At 37.5% G+C, this 20,482-nt stretch overlaps 2 protein-coding genes across 3 annotated transcripts; both read right to left on the reverse strand.

Moving 5' to 3' along the window:
• Positions 1 to 1,779: 1,779 nt before the first annotated feature.
• LOC136266668 (uncharacterized) lies at positions 1,780 to 13,127 on the reverse strand. 2 transcript variants are annotated; one of them, XM_066061668.1, is made up of 5 exons: positions 13,017 to 13,127; positions 8,267 to 8,443; positions 4,003 to 4,155; positions 3,226 to 3,696; positions 1,780 to 3,116 (listed from the first exon to the last, which is right to left on the reverse strand). In XM_066061668.1, exons 1-5 carry the CDS (start codon positions 13,027 to 13,029, stop codon positions 1,981 to 1,983), a joined length of 1,950 nt encoding a protein of 649 aa, XP_065917740.1. In that variant the 5' UTR covers positions 13,030 to 13,127; the 3' UTR covers positions 1,780 to 1,980. The 2 variants fall into 2 exon arrangements, with proteins under 2 accessions (XP_065917740.1, XP_065917741.1); XM_066061669.1 differs by lacking the exon at positions 8,267 to 8,443 and having other exon boundaries at positions 13,017 to 13,119.
• Positions 13,128 to 13,799: 672 nt separating this feature from the next.
• LOC136267239 (uncharacterized) lies at positions 13,800 to 18,851 on the reverse strand. Its single transcript, XM_066062323.1, has 7 exons — positions 18,759 to 18,851; positions 18,359 to 18,544; positions 17,071 to 17,496; positions 15,009 to 16,806; positions 14,823 to 14,948; positions 14,136 to 14,350; positions 13,800 to 14,051 (listed from the first exon to the last, which is right to left on the reverse strand). Exons 1-4 carry the CDS (start codon positions 18,796 to 18,798, stop codon positions 15,524 to 15,526), a joined length of 1,935 nt encoding a protein of 644 aa, XP_065918395.1. The 5' UTR covers positions 18,799 to 18,851; the 3' UTR covers positions 13,800 to 14,051; positions 14,136 to 14,350; positions 14,823 to 14,948; positions 15,009 to 15,523.
• Positions 18,852 to 20,482: the final 1,631 nt, after the last annotated feature.

The following is a 20,482-nucleotide window of genomic DNA, read 5'->3' on the forward strand; positions in this document are numbered from 1 at the left end:
TGACTTTTTTTTGTTGGTCACTAATAGAATATGTGAAATCATACATCTGTATAAGAAGTGTAAAATGGCAAACACCTTGTGCAGGCTCTGTTGTATCCCAAGAGTATAATTATGTTATCAACTAGAACTGAACATAATTGGCTGTTCGTAAAGTGTCTGAACTCATCAAGCTGAGTGCATTACACAAAGTGAGATATCATCACGTAAACCCTGAAAGTTAAATTTGGCTAAAAGCTAGCTATATAGTGGCTACTAGCATTGAAGAGCATGCGCAAGTTACATTTTTTATGACTAGATGATGGGCTGCATTATAATACAACTGCTATATGAGTGGGCAGTACAGCATAACTATTTGCTTGGCTTAAGGTATCTTGGCATATAACTGCACCAACACTATAACATGTATAGCACAAGTCCATACACCTGTCTACTATCCAACTCGTCCATCCATGCAGTTGATAGCTGGGCAAAAATTCATATATGTAGCAAGCTTTTTTTAGTTAATGGCTAGCAGAGATGATATGAATGATAAACTAGGATTTCTACAGTATGTATAGTAGCTGTAATACATGTACACTTGACATGCTCTTCTTAGGGGCAGAAATTTTGCATCGTAATGCTCTGGGGAAAAAAAGTTGCTTACTGAGGGCATCACTATGCTGAGGGCATTAATTTTCACATATGAATGGTATATTAGATCTCAATATGGGGTATCAACTCCCTTGACCCCTGGTTGCTATGCTTAACGCATATGATATAAATTAAGTGCAATAGATTGCTATAGTGAATACACAGTATTATCAATAACTGCATTTCATTTTTGTTTAGTATTTACTAAAGTTAAATTAATACAGTAGATTGAATATGAATGCCATCACGGCAGAATATTTAGTTGATCCAACAGTGCTTAATCTTCAAAGAACCATACTTAAGGAGACTAAATGGTGCTGGACATTCAGTGTTTGTAGTCTTGAGAAGAATAACTTGACACACTTACTTGTTGACAATGCATGGTTAACATGCTGAGCAGGTCTAGATGATGAGCTTTATCCCAACACAAACTAGAAATGAACCATGTTCAGGACTTCTGAATGATACTTTTCCCAGCTAGTAGAGAGCTGTGATTAAACAAGAAGTCAACTTTATTTGGTAGGGTGTCTAGGGACGAATTCGAAGTGAATCATTGAATGCATTCTTCCCACCATTTTCCATAATCACAACATCTGAACTAAGCTAACAATTTGGCCTGCCCACCAAACTTGGACAGTAGCCATTTTTAAAAAAAATTAACACTATATAGCTATATTGGTTATTGGTTTGCTGTCAGTACCATACACACCATCGTATCAAGGTAGCCATGACTGAGGATACAACACACAAAACTCTCATAATTCTCATAACTCTGTAGAGCATTTTTCATTAGTTGTGAGTGAGATCTGCAGCAGAGAGATTTCTTAGGATGTACACTTTATAATCAAGATATTCCCAAGTATTGTAAAGATTATTTTCATCAATTTGTGAACCACTACGACTTTAATTATTTTATTATTTGCAGGGCATGAATGGAATTCATATATTATAACAGCAACACCATGTGGATGCTTCTTCATTAGATACTTCTCTATTGCAAAGACTATTCATACAACTACACGGCAAATACACTGTACGACCAACTAAAAGTTGAGTAAATTTTGTCAACAGTGTGGAACTGCTAATTTTACAATAATTATACCTGTGCAAAGAGATCACATCTATACACACCCTCATGTATAAGCCAGGAGTTTATCTACATGATTCTTAAAAATTAATATATCTAGATACATTAAAGATATATAGTACACACACACACACACACACACACACACACACACACACACACACACACACACACACACACACACACACACACAGAGGACTCAAGGGGTATATATAACATACGAGAAACAGAGTAGAATGTATTAAATTGATTTTTGTAAATTGTTAACAGTTTCCAAAGAACCACACCTGCTTGCGAAGCCGAGAAACAGGGACAGGACATTGTTTGTCTCCTTCATTAGTATAGGCTTCTGACACTTTGTTGGTAACCATGGTTAACATACTGAGGAGATCTTGCTGTGAAGCATTGTCCACAAGAACTTCACATAAACTGGAGATGTACCAGGAACCATACTCACGACTTCTCCATGAGGCATACCCTGGTGGAGTAGCATAACCAAAAAGGAAATCAGCTTCACTTGGTAGAGAGTTGGACATCTTGTCAGGTCCAGGTCCATCTTTTTGTTCAGAAACTGCTTCATCTTTAGCATCTCCACGACATGCCTGAATGAAGAACAGCTTTGGTTTGTTTACTAGCGTTGGGCAGAAGTTTCCTTTAAACAGTTTAACAATATCATTAAACTTTACCAGTTCCCCATCTGTGCCATACACACCATCAAGGTAGCCATGACTGAGGATACAACACACAAAACTGTCATAATTCTCATGACTCTGTAGAGCAACCTGCATTAGTTCACGAGTAAACTCTGAGGCTTTGAGATTTTTTAATACTTGCACCTTATAACCAAGGTATTCCCAGGTAATATTAAGATTATTTTCATCAACTAACGATCCTTCACGGTTTGATAACTTTTCATCAATATGGCCAGTAGAATGAAATTCGTAATTGTTGATGATGATGGCAATACCATGTGGCCACTTGTGCATTAGGTACCTCTCTGCTACTGGATCAGACTTGCCTCGGCTTTCAGCCAATAATTTCTCAATCAGCATCACATAATGTTTCTGTATTTTCTTTTGATTAACCATTTCTTGCCGCAGAATAAGGTTTTCATTATTTTTGGCTGCTAAATCCATTTGTAACAATCTGATCTGCTGGAGTAATTGTTCACTATTACAAGAAGAAATTGTTCCACTGTGGAACATTTGACCATCCACTTGTGTTCGTAAACTATCTATCAACACAGAACTGTTGTAACCAACCATTCCATGTGGGTCATTTTCTTCATCTTCTTCCTGAGTTGGGAGGGAATATTCCTGCTGGAGATCACTGGTGTTAACCTGCTCTGGGTGCGTACATTGGACTGGATTGTGTTGGGGTAGTTGTGGTTGGGCAGGTACTAAAAAAAGTAATGGATCGTTACATAAAATAGTAGCTGCACACCTATACATACATACAGCAAACAAATCCACAAATTTCATTGCAATATGGTGGCATATAAAACTTACTGTGATCATTAAATTCTGGATTAAATGGTGGTGGACGTGACTCTACAGAAGATGATGCATTGGTTGGCAATGGGTGGGGCTCTGCATGAAGGTGTGGCTTTGCAAATGGCTCCCTATATGTAAAGGATGTTCCACTTAAATAAGTGTTAGTATACTCATCAATTAAATGACACAAATCTATTCGACTAATGTCCTTTAAAAGACTTTGGAGATAGTCCAAATTTTCAGCCGTAATCAACATCCGCTGTTCAAAGAATTTGAACAAAACTATTCCACTGAAGTTAGCCTTATTGCGTACAGAAGATGAATTTGCTTCTGTTGAGATAAAACACAAGTCATCCACTTCGTCTGTGCTCAATGACTTTATTATTTTTCTAAGCAAATGACGATAAGCATTATTAAGTGGTGCAGCATTTGCTGTGTTGGTCTGTTGTCTCAGTGTTCCAGGAATCTGAAGAGTTTGATACACTCCTAAATAAAAGAAAAGTCTCAGTATGCAGTGTAGACTCTAATATCTATGGTATAAAGTGTAGTGCAGTGCAGTGCAGTGCAGTGCAGTGAAGTGTAGTGTAGTGTAGTGTAGTGTAGTGTAGTGTAGTGTAGTGTAGTGTAGTGTAGTGTAGTGTAGTGTAGTGTAGTGTAGTGTAGTGTAGTGTAGTGTAGTGTAGTGTAGTGTAGTGTAGTGTAGTGTAGTGTAGTGTAGTGTAGTGTAGTGTAGTGTAGTGCAGTGTCTGTGATTGTGCGAATGTATGTGTACTGTGCTGGTACATTCCTAACCTGTAGAAGGCTGTCCATGTGAAGCTAGTAAAGGGTGTCCATTATCAGGGACAGCATTAGGGCCATCATCATATGTCTGTACTGGTATAGGATAGTTTAGTCCAAGTGAACCATTGGATGAAGTATGTTGAAAGTGACTTGGAAAAGTCTGGGCTGCAAACATAGACAATGACAATACTAAGTACACATCACATGCTGATTCACTGTCCATAAAAATTTGATAAGTAATCTATATATCAATGAGGGAATGTTTACAATGGAGGACATTTCAGCAGATCATTCCATGCAGACATAAAACCAAGTAAACTTTTGAAAGTGATGATCTTCTGAAACCTATTGTTAGTTTGTCAACTTTTCATAACCAACCCAGTAACAGTTCATGCCAGCTCAGTCACACTTCACAACTAGATTCATGCACCATCCATTCATATTGTAGCTAATCTACTGTATGATGCTATTTAACTGAAGCCAAGTCCATAAAGCCACCATGCATAAGTCACTTTGTTCAGCAGGTCCAGCAAAAATGACCCACCAATATTTGAAAATGGCAATCTTCCAACCAATACAATTGTTGAGAAATGTAGCCGAATCTGTGAAATCTGAGCATTTTTTGAATTCCTTACATTAAATATTTATAACCTACTTATGTGCACTGGTGGGGAGTTACATACCTACAATAGATACATCAATTTGTGTAGTAAGTAGAGGGAAATGTAATAAAGGTGTTTAATAAAATGGTTTTACAAATAAAATGATACACAGTGTTGAGACTTAACACCAGCCTATTATGCTTTTAATTTTGCTATCTCAAAAATTCAACCTGTTATGCTCATCATATGCTCAAATTTATCAGTGCCCTTGCTTGTCTTTTGGCTTGCATGGAACTGTTTCAGTGTATAAATATTGTTATACTGTAAATCAATTATTTTTTGTTTGTAGTGATTATTTTCATATTAAAACTATATAGACTTACTGACTATTACTACTATTATTTTACAGTGAGCCAATGCATTTCATAGACAACTTTAGCATCATTATTCTGACTATATATGCTTGATACTTCAAAGCAGCTATTACCAGCATAATAGGCTGGTATCTAGTTGAGACTTGCACCGTCGTGTTCACCATGAATATTGGATAGGAAAATTTTTTTCCTTGTATCAGCTTCCCATAGGCAAAGACGAAAACAGCTCAATCACACATTATTTCTTTGACATGTTGTAAACAAATGCCAATAACATATGTTTCCTGCAAAGATTTTTGAACTAGGCGATATCGATAGTAGTGTATAGTAAGGACCACAAAGGAGTAGACATGGCCCATGAAATAACATCACCCAAAAACCAGCCTCAATTATCTCTGACAACGATGAGGCAGTATTGGTTAGGTAAAACTAAGCCCAAACATGCCTTCAGATCGACCCGAAATGCTTTCAACAAGTTGCTATGGAATTTTTTTTAAAACCTGTTATTTCCTACTGACTGAGTAACTGCCTGATGCCTTCAGACAAGCATAACTCGATAACGGCTAAGGCTACGGGCTTGATTTTTTTTCACTGTTCAACATTGCTTTGGCCTGAGAGGTGCCTTTTGGCATACCGCAGTACATACAATACATTCTTCATGGACTTACCAGTGTCCTCCTTTGTGTCACATTCATCTTTGCTGACAGCTAAAAGTGTCAATTTGGTGGTAGCATGTGATGGCTTCCTTTTGTAACAGAAATCATCCGTATTTTTCATAGTGGCTATTTTGATTGCAGAGGTGCTATTCGAACAGTTCTTGATTTGTACTGCTGCGTAACGGGTTGAACATAGCCGACAACAAAAGCGTAATAGATACTTCACTTTTCAGACAATAATGGAGGCGCACGGCACCATTTCTTTCAGTATGCATGGATTGCAGAGGTGCTTTTTTGTTCTGAAATGCTGTGTAATGGGTTTAAAATAGCTGACAACAAATCGTAATGGATACTTCACTTTTCAGACAATAATTGATATAGCTGGGGCACGCAGTGCCATTATATGGTATGCGTGGGTCCACCTGTCATAATAATAATTTACAAAAAGAGATTAACAGACAAGTACACAGAAAAATTTGGAATTTTCAACTAGAGTAGGGACCATATTACATTGATAAAAAGTACAGAAACAAGCTGGAGTAGTGCACGATACAATAAGAAGTGTTATATCCCTACTGTGCTCAAGATACCATAATAGAAATACACAGTAGGGATATATCACTTCTTATTGTTTTACTGTGATTTAATATCGTGCACTACTCCAGCTTGTTTCAGTACTTTTTATCGATATACTATGGTCCCTACTCTAGTTGAAAATTCCAAATTTTTCTGGTTAGATTTCTTCACAAAAAAGTGCTTTAAAAATAATAATATTATGTCAGTGGCAGATCCGGGGAAGGGGGCACAGGCACATGCCCCCCACCCTTATAAAATTGCATGCAAGATAGAGCACTCTAATAAAGCAGTCACAGTGTTTATGAGGCAGTGTAGCTTATCTATATATGAAGCTATAAAGATTTTAATTTACATAATATATATTTGATAAAGGGCAGCCATTATTGCTGTGAACTTTTTTTTTTTTGCTCTTCAACTTTTCAGCAATGTGCACCCCTCCTTTCCAAACTCTGATCCGCCTCTGTATGTATACCCATTGTATATAATAAATGTTTTACTGCATTATTTTTTGCAGACCTAGTCACAATTGTCACTATGTGTTGGGCCACCTCTGAGGACAGCACCCTATATAGATAAGGCTAGATCTAGTTTCACATATTCTGTTTTTCTCTGCTATTAAACTATAATTTATAATAGTAGCTCTATAGATGTAAACACTGATGCTTCATCAGCTAGTATAGAGCACTGTGCACTTTTCTGTAATTATAATAATTATAATCATTTAGACAAAATATTCTAAACGGGGCTTTTCCTATCAGTATGGCATCATAATTTTGGCATTCTCATTCTCAATAAAGGTAATTGCATGCTAGTTTGATTATGGTTATAAACAGTGGTTTTTGGTAAGAAATCCAGGGCTTATAAAAAGCAAACCTCCTGAGCCCCATTGATTTTTTTGGTAGATTTTATTGCAAATATTAAGTTTCAAGTGAAATATCAAATAATGGATGTCCATTTTCCCACTCTATATGAAAAAAATGGAAAGATGGTCTGAAGGATGGTCTACTGAAGGATAGTCTTCCCTTCGTCATTCACTCCAGCAACATGTTACTAACTGTTAACTATTGTATATCATGTATTTGTACGCAGCTATCATATGTGTGCACTGTATTTGACACCATAAAAAATGCAATGAAGTTTGAAGGGTGTAGCTACACAAGACAGAGGTGCTTGTCACTTCTAAGTTTGGTCCTGAACACATAATTATGTAGTCTACCTCTATATGCATTTTATTTCTGAATCTAGATTGCTAGTTTCTCATCCGCCACTTCCTCAATTTGATTCAGACAGGCAGGCGGGCAGGCGGTAACCTTATGCTTACACTTTACCACAGAAACTATCTTATAATCAACTTTACAAAACCTTAAAATTACAACAAAGAGCCATTAACGTGTGCACTCAAAGTTGGGTACACCCTTAGGCCACTCCAACTTGATTTCCTGTTTCCTGTCCACCACCTGCATAGTTTGTTTGTTTTTGCAGAAATTTCCATTATTCCGTAAACCAACTATCATGGGATTGTTTTAGTCCAAATTCTTAATTAGACATGATGGAACATACAGTGCAAGCCAGTGTGCTGACTATTAATGATAATGGTGAGGATACAGTCAAGGTTTATTTTTCACCCATGCCAAGCAATGCTCCTGTTGAACTGAATGACCACATTTTACCGGAAGTATGCTGCAAGTGCTGTTGTAGTAGTAAACATGGATAGTCCACCTTGTACGTAGCTGTGTAATAGACATGTACAAAACATGTGTAGCTGTGATCATGTATAGTAGATAGCATAATGGAATAATGAAATTTGCCACCCACCAGCATGGCAAAGTTTGTTTGGCCAGGACAGGAAACAAGAAATCAAGTTGGAGCGGCCTAATCTGTGTCATCTATACAGACACTTCTGTATCCCAGGAAAATCAGTACATGCACACCTTGACAATCTATTATATTTCATTTATTGATCTAATTTGTCAAAGTGACTGGGTGGCACCAAAAGGCATAGCCTGTACAAGGGTGCTTCCCTCAACAATCAGATCTACATAGTACAAAAAAACACATCATTACATACCATGTACTGGTCCTTGTCCATACTGCAGTGGCTCTGTACCATCTCTTTGACATGTGTCCCTGGTACCAGCAACTAGGTGTACCACATTCGGTGTGTACTGATTTTCTCTCAACTCAAGTGGGGCGGAAGGTATTGTCTCGATGCTATAGCTGGAATGCTTGCCAGGCGCCAGGCAACCTGCCAATATAATATAAAATATATTTGCCATTGTTTTACGCACCTATCAATTAGGGGTGGGTGATAGCTACCAGAAAATTTTGCTTTGATACGATTCCAAGTACCTTTGTCATGGTATTGATGAGTATCGATACTGATACTGAGTACTTGTGATTTTTGTTTTTAGTAGCCAATTAGTGAACCACACAGTGCTAAAAATTTCTCAGTGATGACTGGTGGGTTGAATAAAGCTTGCATTATAGTACAGTAATGGCTGAAACATTCCATTTTTAGTGTTTGCATCCGTAATACATGCACAACATAAGCAAAATATCAAGTGATCACCAAGTATCGAAATTTCCAATTTTTCAAGACTTCACATTTGGTAACTTCAGCACCCCCAGATACTGTGAACTCTCCTTTAGTTGTTGCTGATGGAATTGCTCCTGAAACTCTGTGTGATGGGCAACCACATGACTTGAGGCACTCTAGCTAGTTATCAAGCTCACTACCCGTTACAATTGCCCCTTTATCATCCGCCAACAGTTAGTGGTAGACCTTTAGTGCTTTCTGGACTAGATCTATCTGTTGATGAACTGACTTCTGATTTTAATGCTATGCACTATCCCAATGATTACCATCCATTCATCTCTTCATTTAACCCACTAGTACCTACCAGTTCCCACTTTTCCCCCTTTACCCTATACTCATCCTTCCCCACTATGCCCAGCGTCTCCCTTCCAACGTGACTGTACAATTAGTATAATTATTGTTTTAGCTCACATGTGTATGTAGCGATTCATAAATTTTGCATAAAATTTTCTCCGTGAATCTTCCATTGGAGAGTTGGCACAATCATTCCGCTGCCATACGAGCAATTGATCAAACAATTGCATCATTTCTAGGGTTTCTGGGGGCAAGGAATTCGATGGTGCAGTTAGTTTCCTGCTACATATTATATGTTTGTGTGGAGTTTTATGCCAATTATAAGATTATTTTGCAATATAGCCACCACAATGTTATGTTCTTTTTGCAAGAAATGACCCAGCGCATGTTAGTTACACCAAGGTGAGCATTTTTGTCCATGTAGTTTTCAATATCACTATTTAATCCAAAACAGCTAAGCTGTGAAAAAAGAGTGTGGCCCTCAAAAAGGCTATGGTGAAAAAAGGTGTGAAATCCACGGTGGCGGCCAAGAAATGGCTGTGATGGTAGGTTAATGGTAAAAAATTTAATAACAACAATTCAGGTGAATTTCGGTGCCGCTTGGTCTTGGCACAAAATTCACCTGAATTGTTGTTATTAAAATTTTTACCATTAACCTACCACCACAGCCATTTCTTGGCCACCACCTTGGATTTCACATCTTTTTTCACCATAGCCTTTTTGAGGGCAGCACTCTTTTTTTCACAGCTTAGCTGTTTTGGATTAGATTTCACTTCTTTTTGTATTTGTATACCCCAAAGCCGGCCTATGGCCAGCTTTGGGGCTTTTTTAACCTATCTTTTTTTTTTCCACAGGAAGAAGAAAAGATGAAGCAGATGAATACTTTAAATATTTCTGATTTTATCAATAAATGTACAAATTGTATATATAATACATATATTTATTACAGAACTCTACATGATGGTTTCTTTGTAACTGAACGCTCTACAAGGTGAGTCCTTCTAGCTGATCTCTCTACAGGGTGAATTGTTTGTAACTGAACTATCTACCAGGTAACTTCTTCTAGCTGATCTCTCTACAGGATGATTTGTTTGTAGCTGAACTCTCTACAAGGTAACTTCTTTTAGCTGATGTCTCTACAGGGTCAATAGTTAGTAGCTGAACTCTCTACAAGGTGACTTCTTCTAGCTGACCTTTCTACAGGGTAATTTGTTTGTAGCTGAACTCTCTACAGGTGATTTGTTTGCAACTGAACTCTCTACATCATGGTTTCTTTGTAGTTGAACTCTGTACAGCGTAATTTCTTTAGCTGATCCCTCTACAGGGCGATTTTTTTGTAGCTGAACTCTCTACATGGTGGTTTCTTTGTAGCTGAACTCTCTACGAGGTGACTTCTTTATAGCTAGCTGAACTACGTAGTTGAACTCCCTACAGGGTAACTTCTTCTAGCTGATATCTCTACAGGGTGAATTGTTTGTAGCTTATCTCTATACAGGTTACTAGTTTCTAGCTGATCTTTTGAATTCTTTTCAGGATGACTGCTCTATTAGAGTATCTCGATCTCGCACTTGCTACACCAAGTTTGATTTCGTGTTATAACTCCGTGGCTTTAAGTCTGATTCTTCTACACCATTGAAGATCCTTTCTAAGATGATTACTCCATCTGTGCAGAGAATTTCAAAGCATTACCCCAAGCAGTTTTTCTGGTGGGCATGAAAAGTAGTTGTTTTTTTATTAGTTAATCTCGATTGAGTAAGTGTTACACACTGTTTGTTTTTTCATTGTATCTTCCTGGTTTTTAGCTCAATTTCTTTCAAATCACAAAAGGTTTGAGGTTCAATAGTTAACCTATTCACCCATCGATTTTCAGCTTCTTCCCGTCAGCGGTTTACCCTGTAGGCGTGACAACATATTGGTGTTATTTTTTGTGATGAATAATCGCTAATATTTATTTATTTATTGTTAATCAGCAGGACCCTCCAGGGGTATAATGCTGATGTGCAATTACATGTGTACAATTTCAATTAGTTACTTAACTATATAAGTATGTACAATTACGACAAGTTACTTAATTATATACATATGTACAATTACAATAATAAACTATAAAAATATATACATTTACGATAAGTTACTTAACCATATACATAAAAGGGGCTAATTTTTGCTTAAATTCTTCAACACAGTCAGTCTCAATAATCTCAGCATCTAATCTATTCCATTCTGGTACAGTTCTTGGGAGGAAGGAATATTTATATACATCAATTCTTGGTTGGTAAGGTACTAGTTTAAAGTTATGTGAGTGTCGGGTCCGTAATACAGTAGATTTAAATGGGAGATAACAGTTCGGTATAATTAATAAATCATGTAGTACTTTATATAGTAAAACTAGTCTAGCTGATTTGCGACGTTCTTGTAGTGTAGGCCATAATAACTCTTTGCCTGTTTATCGTATTCCAGCCAAAGTTGGTACAGAGATGCCCCCTTCTGTGTGCCAAATTTCAAGGTAATCGGATATTGCGTTCGCGTTTTATAGCGGTTTTTGTAAGTGTGCGAAAAGAGGAAGAAAAATAAGAAGAAAAAAAAAACAAAGAAACTAAGCCAATTTTTGAAGTCGCATATCTCGGGAAAGCTTGAAGCAATTTCACTCAAATTTGGAATGTGGAGTACTGAAGTTGGAGGGAGTGTCCACAGCAAAACTCGTCTTGTTTCATCCAGGCAGCACAGAGCTACGGAGGTGCGAAAATTGTGTTTTCGTTCTTCCTGTCAATATACTCACAGGTGTTGCGCGCCGGCTTCTTGGGCCACACAACACACTACCGTGTGTCTTGATGCTAAAAGTCATCAAATTTGCACCACAAACGGCTTATCTCTTTGATGCACCATTTTTTGCACCACAAACGGCTCATCTCTTTGATGCACCATTTTGGTAGCTGTCAAGGAGCTGTACATTAAGAGACAAAATAATCATACAAGCAGCTATAAATCAACAATACAACTCCTTGCTTTGCATGCATATTGTATTTTTGAGTGGAGATGACTGGAACAGAGTGGTTGCACTTCACCATGTGTATGCTGTTTTGCCATCCACAAGATGCTAAATGCATGCAACTATTTAGTGGCAGGTGACCTTTATTCAGAGGGTCATACAAGTAAGGTTACACTGTGGTCCATGTATTAAGGTATTTATAACAGGAAACAGAAGTTAAAAATGTTATTGCAAAGCTCAGTTATAAGCATTTATTCAATTGTGCCATTTTTGGGACTTTTTCAATGGAAAGATACTGAGAAAATTATGCCTATTTTAAAGGACAAAATTGCTTATAGCTAACTCCACCATCCTATGACGGATTTTTAAAAACTAAGTGTTTATGAGATCCTCAGGGACTACTGCACAAGGCTATGCAAAATAAAAATTATTTCCATTAATTTTAAAATTCACCCGGAATCGCTAGTGTATGTTGTAATTACTTATGCTTTATATCGAAGTACGGACATTCTGGTATCGATATTGTATCGCCCACTCCTACTATCAATGTGTCGCCCCCACCCTCGGGCGTAAGTGGGGATCTACAGCGGGAATTGACACGAAACTGCTGCCCTACTATAGGGCATTTGACGGTCGTTCATTAAGCCTCCAAGTATTTTGTTGTAAATTTCTATGCTATGTCAAATCCCCGTGTTGCAACTGGCCGGAGCCAACAGTGGGGATTTGACACGATAGGTTTGCCCTACTATGGGGCATTTGAAATCAAGCTGTGTCAAATCCCATATATATATATATATGCCCGAGGGGGTGGGGCAATACATTGATAGGTGCATTAGAAGCTGATTATACATACGGATGCATCTCGCATCACATGACGTCGTCACGAAAGTCATAATGAAGCAATCCACACACGTGTATAAGTACACCACGTACACCTACCTTCATCGTTCATGATGAGATGAACAATCCAACGAGTAAACTATATTCCTGATCGTGCTGACTCCCCACTTATCAATGAGGGGAATCCCAAATGAGTAATGCGTTTACGCCTCTTCTACAGTACACGTGCACAAGTAATTTATAATGTATTATATATATAGAACTATTTGGAAATATTTTTGAAATACGTAAATATTGGAACTCTTGTACACAACTTTGGGGACGTTGGCAACCCCTCAGTCCAAAACTTTATCATTGTAACTCCAAACATTATTAATTATTTGGGAAAAATTCATTGGGGGATACAAACTCAATTTATAAGACAGATTACATAATTTTATTTTATTTTAAATGTACACATTAAGGCCAGACAACCATGATTGCTTGTTTCTTACTGACGTTTGTTTGCATGTGAGTAGGAGGGTATGTTTTATTACTCATTGCTACTTTCATTGAACAGCAAGAGATACTACATAACTTCACTTTACATGTTTATCACACCGTCACCAATTATAATACCACCTTCAACTACTATCAAAAAGCTTCTTCCCTCACACCATTACTGACTGGAATAATTTAACGAATGAAACAAATTTGATCTAGCCTAGATGACCACAATACATTGTAAAACATATGTTAGATTATCAAATGTCCAGTCCAGTCCAACTGCTAGTCAAACATGTTCATAAAAATTTCAGGTGATACAAGAATTTTATATTATTATATTATTTGCACCCCCTCCCCCTCCCCCTCCCCCTCCTGTATTGTACCAGTCAACGGCTGTCCAAATAATCCAATTCACCACATCAAATATAATTATGCACGTATGATTGTTAGCAGCATTCGAGGTACTGAGGTGAAAGTGACAATGTGAAACAATTAATTATGTTTGCCTGGCCTATACTACATAGCAACAACAAAGCGAAAAACCATACAAGAAATGTTACACATATTAGGGAAAAGGAAAATGCCTAATGGTCTCACATTTTCTTGCTATGTAATCCACATTAGTAGACAAATTTCAGCACAACTGTTCTAGTGTTGGAAAAAGAAAAACGACAACATAAACACAAAAGTTAATAGCCACACAACTACACAAAATAGACATACAGTAAGTACCTCTCTTGAAGGACCTTCTGAACTTGTGTTTTGACTCTCTATAAAGGGCTGAGGTTCCGACAGACAGAAATTTCATTAAATTGGATGGTCCCAAAGTGTCTGGTAAAGGTTCTACTGTACGTAGTGTACAAGCATAGCAGGACGGTCCTTTTGAATGTGGATATCAAACAAAAAGTTTTACTTGTGAACTTGATAATTTGAACATTTCCGGTTTGCTGTAAATACACATAAATGCACATGCATGCACACACCCACCATACATACACAACATACATACTAAATACTACAAGCACTCAAACATTAAGGACTTTGGTACTTGGAAAGTAAAATCAGTACTCTAAAAAAAGTACTAAAATAATAGAATAAAACTAAAATTGATACTTAAGATTACACAATCCATTATTTATCAGCTCACAAGATGCATTACCGTATAGCCAGAAAGTTTGGTGAATTTGGCAAGTGAACGATGTTTCACCAAACTAAAATCTGCCAAATCGTTTGTCCAATACAAATCTGTATTAGTTCACAAATTCGCCAAACTTTGTGCTCGTCAAAATCCTATCATGGCAAATTCACCAAAGTTTCCTCCCACCAAACTTTCAGCTATACGGTATATCATAAAAAGGGGCATTTTTAAGGTAATCTGTTTTATGAATTTAATGCACTTTGCTTGTCAGGAACACTTACATTGCTATTACAGTGCATGTGCACCGTTGCCGTCACTTTGAAAAGTTGTAAACTGCTTATGGTATAAATCATGTCACATCAGTATCACTACAAAGTAGCTAGTATCCGATCATTAACACTAGAGAACTAAAGGTTCATGATTATTTTAGCCCTAATACATACAAGCACTACTACACAAAAACATACCTTCACTTGATTCCAATTGAGTAGGTATAAGATTGAACACAAGATGTTGCCTGTACACTCTTTAGAATATACACTCGATGGTAACTCAGTGGTAAATTTGATGATTCAAAGAATTGAGAATAGGCTGTAGGCACAATAACGTAACACACCAAGGCCAGGGTCTTCACCATCACATTGTGTTGACAACAAATACACTTCTTAACTCTGCTCTTTCCTAGTCTTTGTCTTCAGTCTTGAGTTGGCCAGTATGTATGTACATGTGTATCGACACATACACAAGATACAAAACTGAATGTTTATGAAATTCTTTTTGTGAACATGTAAGTTTGAAAATTAAATGTGACAGAGTTACTGATAAATTATATACATACAAAAAATACAAAAAAAATTGTTAAACAGAGGGAAAACTACATATCAAAATCTGACAAAACAATACAACCACAATAAGCGAAGTTCATACAAAACAAAATTGATAACAAATTCATTACATATATTAATAAAAACATACTACAGTTTTACTCGGTTGACCTTGAAATAAGCCACACTTGTTTACGTAGTTGAGTTACTGGTGCAGGACACTGTTTGCAGCCTCGATTAGTATAAGCTTCTGATACTCTATAGTTGACGATGGTTAGCATGCTGAGCATATCTCGGTGTAAGTAATAGTTAGTAAGCACTTCACACAAATGGGAGATATACCAAGTACCATAACGTTGGCTTCTCCAGGACACACTACCAGGAGGAGTGGCAAAGCCAAATAGGAAATCAGCGTCATTTGGTAGGGAATGAACAAATGGCTCTTCTAGATTTTTTCTTTTTCCATCTTTCTCAAAGACAAATCCTGTGTCTTTCTTTTCACCACGACAGGCTTGTATAAAAAACATCTTTGGTTTACCAGCCAGTGTTGGACAGTTGGTGGGTTTAAATAGATTAGCAATATCACCAATCTCCACTTGTTTGCTGTCTGCTCCATATATACCATTAGGGTAACCATGACTGAGGATACAGCACACAAAACTGTCATAATTCTCATGACTCTGTTTGGAAATTTGCTCAAGCCGTTGGGTAAGATCTAGTGCGGTAAGGTTCCTAAAGATGCATACATCATAACCAAGATACTCCCAAGTGCTGTGAAGATGTTCTTCATCAGCACATGAGCCAGGACGATCTAGTAATGGTGGATCAAAGGAAGGGTCTAGTGAATAAAACTCAAAGATGTTAATGATGACAGCAATGCCATGTGGAAACTTATTCATTTCATATTTCTCTACAGGACAAACTGGGAGACTAATCAAACTTTCAATCAACTCATTTTTGTATTTAATCACACGTCTGTCATGATCAATTGTGACTTCATGACGCACAATTGTATCTTCATGACGCACAATTGTATCTTCATGACGCACAATTGTAGCTTTGTGATGCATAATTGTATCCTCATAATGCACAATTGTATCTCCTTGACGAATAACTAGATCTTCCCTGTCTTGCAGTCTTGATTGTAAACAAGCTACCTGTTCTTCCAGTTGTCTAATACGTAACTGTTCACAAGTCTGGTAAGTCACCACTCCACTTTGTTTCTCAAATCCATTACCTACCCTATTAATCACTTGTGAATGGTTGGATGTGTTGTGTATTCGATAGCTGTACTCCATATGGGATACATCATTATCTTGTTCCTGAAATGGTAACGAATAACTGTTTTGTTCACTAAGACTTCCCAGCATGGGAGCAACAAGCTGAATTGTATTTGCACTGGACACACTACAGACAGGATGAGGCTGCCCATGAAGCGGTACTAAGTAAAGAACATACCAGCTATAAATGAACACACAAAAAGACAGCAAAAGGACACAATACTAGCATCCGCCTATACCAAAGATTTAATTTTTTTTAATTACTAAACAAAAAACGAAGGAGCTAAATTTTTCCTCAGTGAATATGGCTTCCCATTAAGACAACACTCCTTCCCCTAGTACACAAACAATTGTAGTAGAACCTGAAGAATCGATTCTTTGAAAATCTAGAATGAAGAATTTACACTCAGTATACAGTGTTATACCTGATACAAACTCCGGGTTATATGGTGGGGGTCGCTCATCTGCAGGTGGATCACCATGTGGGAGGGGCTGTGTACTCAGCAGCTGGCTAATGTACTGGTCAATGAGACCGCACAGGTCCATCCGATCAATAGAATGTAACTTGCTTGTGAGGTACGTCAAATTATTAGGTGAAATAAGCATCATCTTGTGAAAGAAATTGAGCAACACCATCCCACTGAAATCATCCCTGTTGCATATACCAGCCTTCTCTGCCTCTACTGAGATAAAACACAAGCTTTTAACCTGCTCTAGATCTAACGAATCAGCAATTCCTTTCAACAAGAGGTAATATTTAGTCAGCAATGGTTCTGGCCACTGATTAATTTCCTGTTGTTGCTGATGATGGCCAGTTTCACTCATGGATAAAAATGGCTCACTACCCACAGCTACATGGAAAAAGAACACAACAGTTTAAATATGATCAGTGGAAACAGTGGCTTTTGATTCCACTACTTATCCACACATGATTCCACACATCTATCATACAGGAATTCAGCAGGAGAAATTTTCATATACATTTCCACTGAATTTTTCCAATTAATCAAAATCTGTTTAGTTCTAACTAAAAAAAATCTTTTTAAAAATTTTAAAACCTTTAATTTTTTTGTCCGAAAAGCTTTACTTCTACACAACAACTTGGTTTACACACCTATGAACAGACTACCTGGTACTCTACTGCTATGCTATTATAGTTAGTAGAGTGTGTGGTAGATTGGTCATTGAGTAAACACACCAAGCTACAGTAAAACCTGATTCTACGAATCAAGAAAATAAAACAAACATTTTGGTCTGGCTCTTCAGAAAGAGGAAAACCATTCATCAAATTTCTAGGACCAAAGTGTCTGTAATAGCGAAGTGCATCAGTAAATGTTGTACTTCTTAGCTAGCCACAAAATATAGTTTAAGATCGTTCAACTTCACAACAATTTAATGCACCTATCAATGTTAAGCCCCACCCCCCCAAAGTACGGGCGACGTCAGACTATAGGACGGGGTGATTTTTAAAATGTGCCCCAGGGTGGGGAATTTGATCTAGCACTGAAAAATTTTGACTTTTGGCATGTGATAAAACCACAGTTCCATGTCAAATCCCTTCTTATCCCCACGCTATATGGTAGGGATTTGATCTAACGATAGCAGATCAAATCCCCGCCATATCGCTACCCTTCCCATACTGGGGCTTAACATTGAAAGGTGCATAATGGCCAGCTACAGCACCTGTATGGCATATGTTGCCTTCACATTTACCTGGATACTGTGAAGGATCTGTGAGACTAGGGTTGCATATGATATCCCTAGTACCAGCTTCCAGGAGCATCAAGCCATACTGATCACTGGTTACTTCAAGTGAAGTAGAAGTGCCAAGCTCAACAGATCTAGAGGTTGTTCCCACAGCACCACGAGGGTAAGTTCCAACTAGTAACTGATCTACAGCTGAAGGAGAAACTTAGTAAGTACGAATGCAGGTTGTGAGTGCCTGTTCACAAAAGATAAATGCAGTCACACAGGCCAGTACCCTAATCATACAGAATGGTAGAATTATAAAACCTGAAAGCGGGGTATTAATTGGAAGCGGAAGCTCCCTGGTTCCGTAAATGGACAAAATACTTAGACTAATGTCTATGTTCGTAGCCATAAACGAACCCACCTTTATAATTCCCCGCCATATGAAGACATCGTGAAGTCATAAGAAGAAGAAAAAGCAACCATTTTTGTAGTTTACATCACTCGAAGGGGAATTTTTAAAATTATGCGGCCGCCCCTTTATTTCTAATCGATACACAGAGACACAGTGTCATTGCACCATAGATAGTATTGTGCGGAGTCTATACTATCTATGATTGTACGTATCTGTGCCAATAGTACAGATATGGATTCGCGGATAGATCTTAGCCTGGCTTATAATGGTGGTGGGTGTGGCTGTCAGGGGAACTGAAAACTTGTGAGTTGTGACTTACGGCTGTTTACACTTGAGTGAACTTCAGAGTGGATTATAACGGTCGGCCATCGGACATTTACCGACCAATTAGCTCGAAGACCGCCCAATTACCTACTGAAACGGTCAAGGATGACCGACCGATTTCCACTAATAAAATCGATATACTCTAATAGAACAGTCAGCTACTCTAATAGAGCAGTCAAACAGCTTTTAAACAGGTGCACCTAAAAGGCTCAAAAAAGCGAAAAAAAAAGTTGTTTGACTCGGGGAATCGAACCTGCACCATTCTACCACATGCTCACACACTGTTTCAGTGGTTTCTAAAGGGGTTTTAAATGTCCCGCAGTTAAAATCATAACACAATACATCACATTGGATAATTTCATATCAAATCATCATAATGTTATGATCATTCACCATACTGGGAGGTATTGTTGTGGAACATTAAAAAACAACTACAGACTATTATTTAAGGCAAGTCCTGAGCCACTATATGGGTTAGTATTTGTGATGCCAAGGAGTACACATTATCATCTTCTACCCGAATGGGGCTGGGTATATTACTGGTTTTCACTGATTCTCTGGAGAGCCCTCACTGAACTGTGTTTATACTGGCATGGGTATAAGCATAACATAATTTTATAGTGTACCCACAATTCCACACTACACGCCATTCAAAATGTATACACATGCATGTGCAATAGCTACATTTCACCCTAGTACTGCAAGATGTGGTTTAGGCTATACCAATTATATCACATTTTATGGCATCAGATTCTAATAGTACGTAAGTTTTGTAATGACAATAATTAAGCTGATACTTCAAAACTATACTAGTGTATACGTAGCTAGCTAATAGTGATACAGAAGTACAAAAGATGATCACTATATAGAGTATAGACGTCACCCAGTCCATAATACAAATATATCCAAACAAGTGTGCTTATTAGGCCTGGTGCTTATGAGTTCAAATTCTTATCAGACACACTGTATAAATGTGTATAATTATAGCCATGAAACAACCTACATGATGCAGTGATTGTAGGTTTTGACAAAATAATTATGCTCAATGGTTTAATGGGCAGGACCATATGCGTAGCTGCCAAACATATAATAGAAACCTTTGTAATGGACTTTCAAAATCCATACAAATCCTAGGGCTACATTCCCAATGTGACAGTCCTAAAACTGAAGAGCATGCAAAGTTAATAATAGCTCTACAGTAAATGGAAAAGTTTATTCAATTGCATGCCTGCCAAAACATTCACATATACATGTACAGTAGTTAATTTATTCTTTCCATCTTTAGTGAAGCTGCAGAATTGGTTAACAGATTTGCTAATAGCTCTCTTATACTACTGAAATGTTCAATTTATGTAATAGATTATGTACACGTACAAGATCTGTACATCAACAAATAAATAAATAAATAA

The sequence above is a fragment of the Dysidea avara genome, chromosome 9 (assembly GCF_963678975.1).
Source record: "Dysidea avara chromosome 9, odDysAvar1.4, whole genome shotgun sequence".
NCBI lineage: Eukaryota > Metazoa > Porifera > Demospongiae > Dictyoceratida > Dysideidae > Dysidea > Dysidea avara.

What these genes read in the sequence shown, in the direction of transcription:
- LOC136266668 (XM_066061668.1), bottom strand. An exon ending in TGGACAAGGACCAGTACATG is followed by an intron (nt 4,156 to 8,266) that starts GTATGTAATGAT and finishes CTATGTTTGCAG; the next exon opens with CCCAGACTTTTCCAAGTCAC. An exon ending in TCCAGAATTTAATGATCACA is followed by an intron (nt 3,117 to 3,225) that starts GTAAGTTTTATA and finishes TACTTTTTTTAG; the next exon opens with TACCTGCCCAACCACAACTA.
- LOC136267239 (XM_066062323.1), bottom strand. Translation starts at nt 18,798, where the DNA reads ATGACTTCACGATGTCTTCATATGGCGGGGAATTATAAAG. An exon ending in TATGGCGGGGAATTATAAAG is followed by an intron (nt 18,545 to 18,758) that starts GTGGGTTCGTTT and finishes TTTCTCCTTCAG; the next exon opens with CTGTAGATCAGTTACTAGTT. An exon ending in AGATCCTTCACAGTATCCAG is followed by an intron (nt 17,497 to 18,358) that starts GTAAATGTGAAG and finishes TTTTCCATGTAG; the next exon opens with CTGTGGGTAGTGAGCCATTT.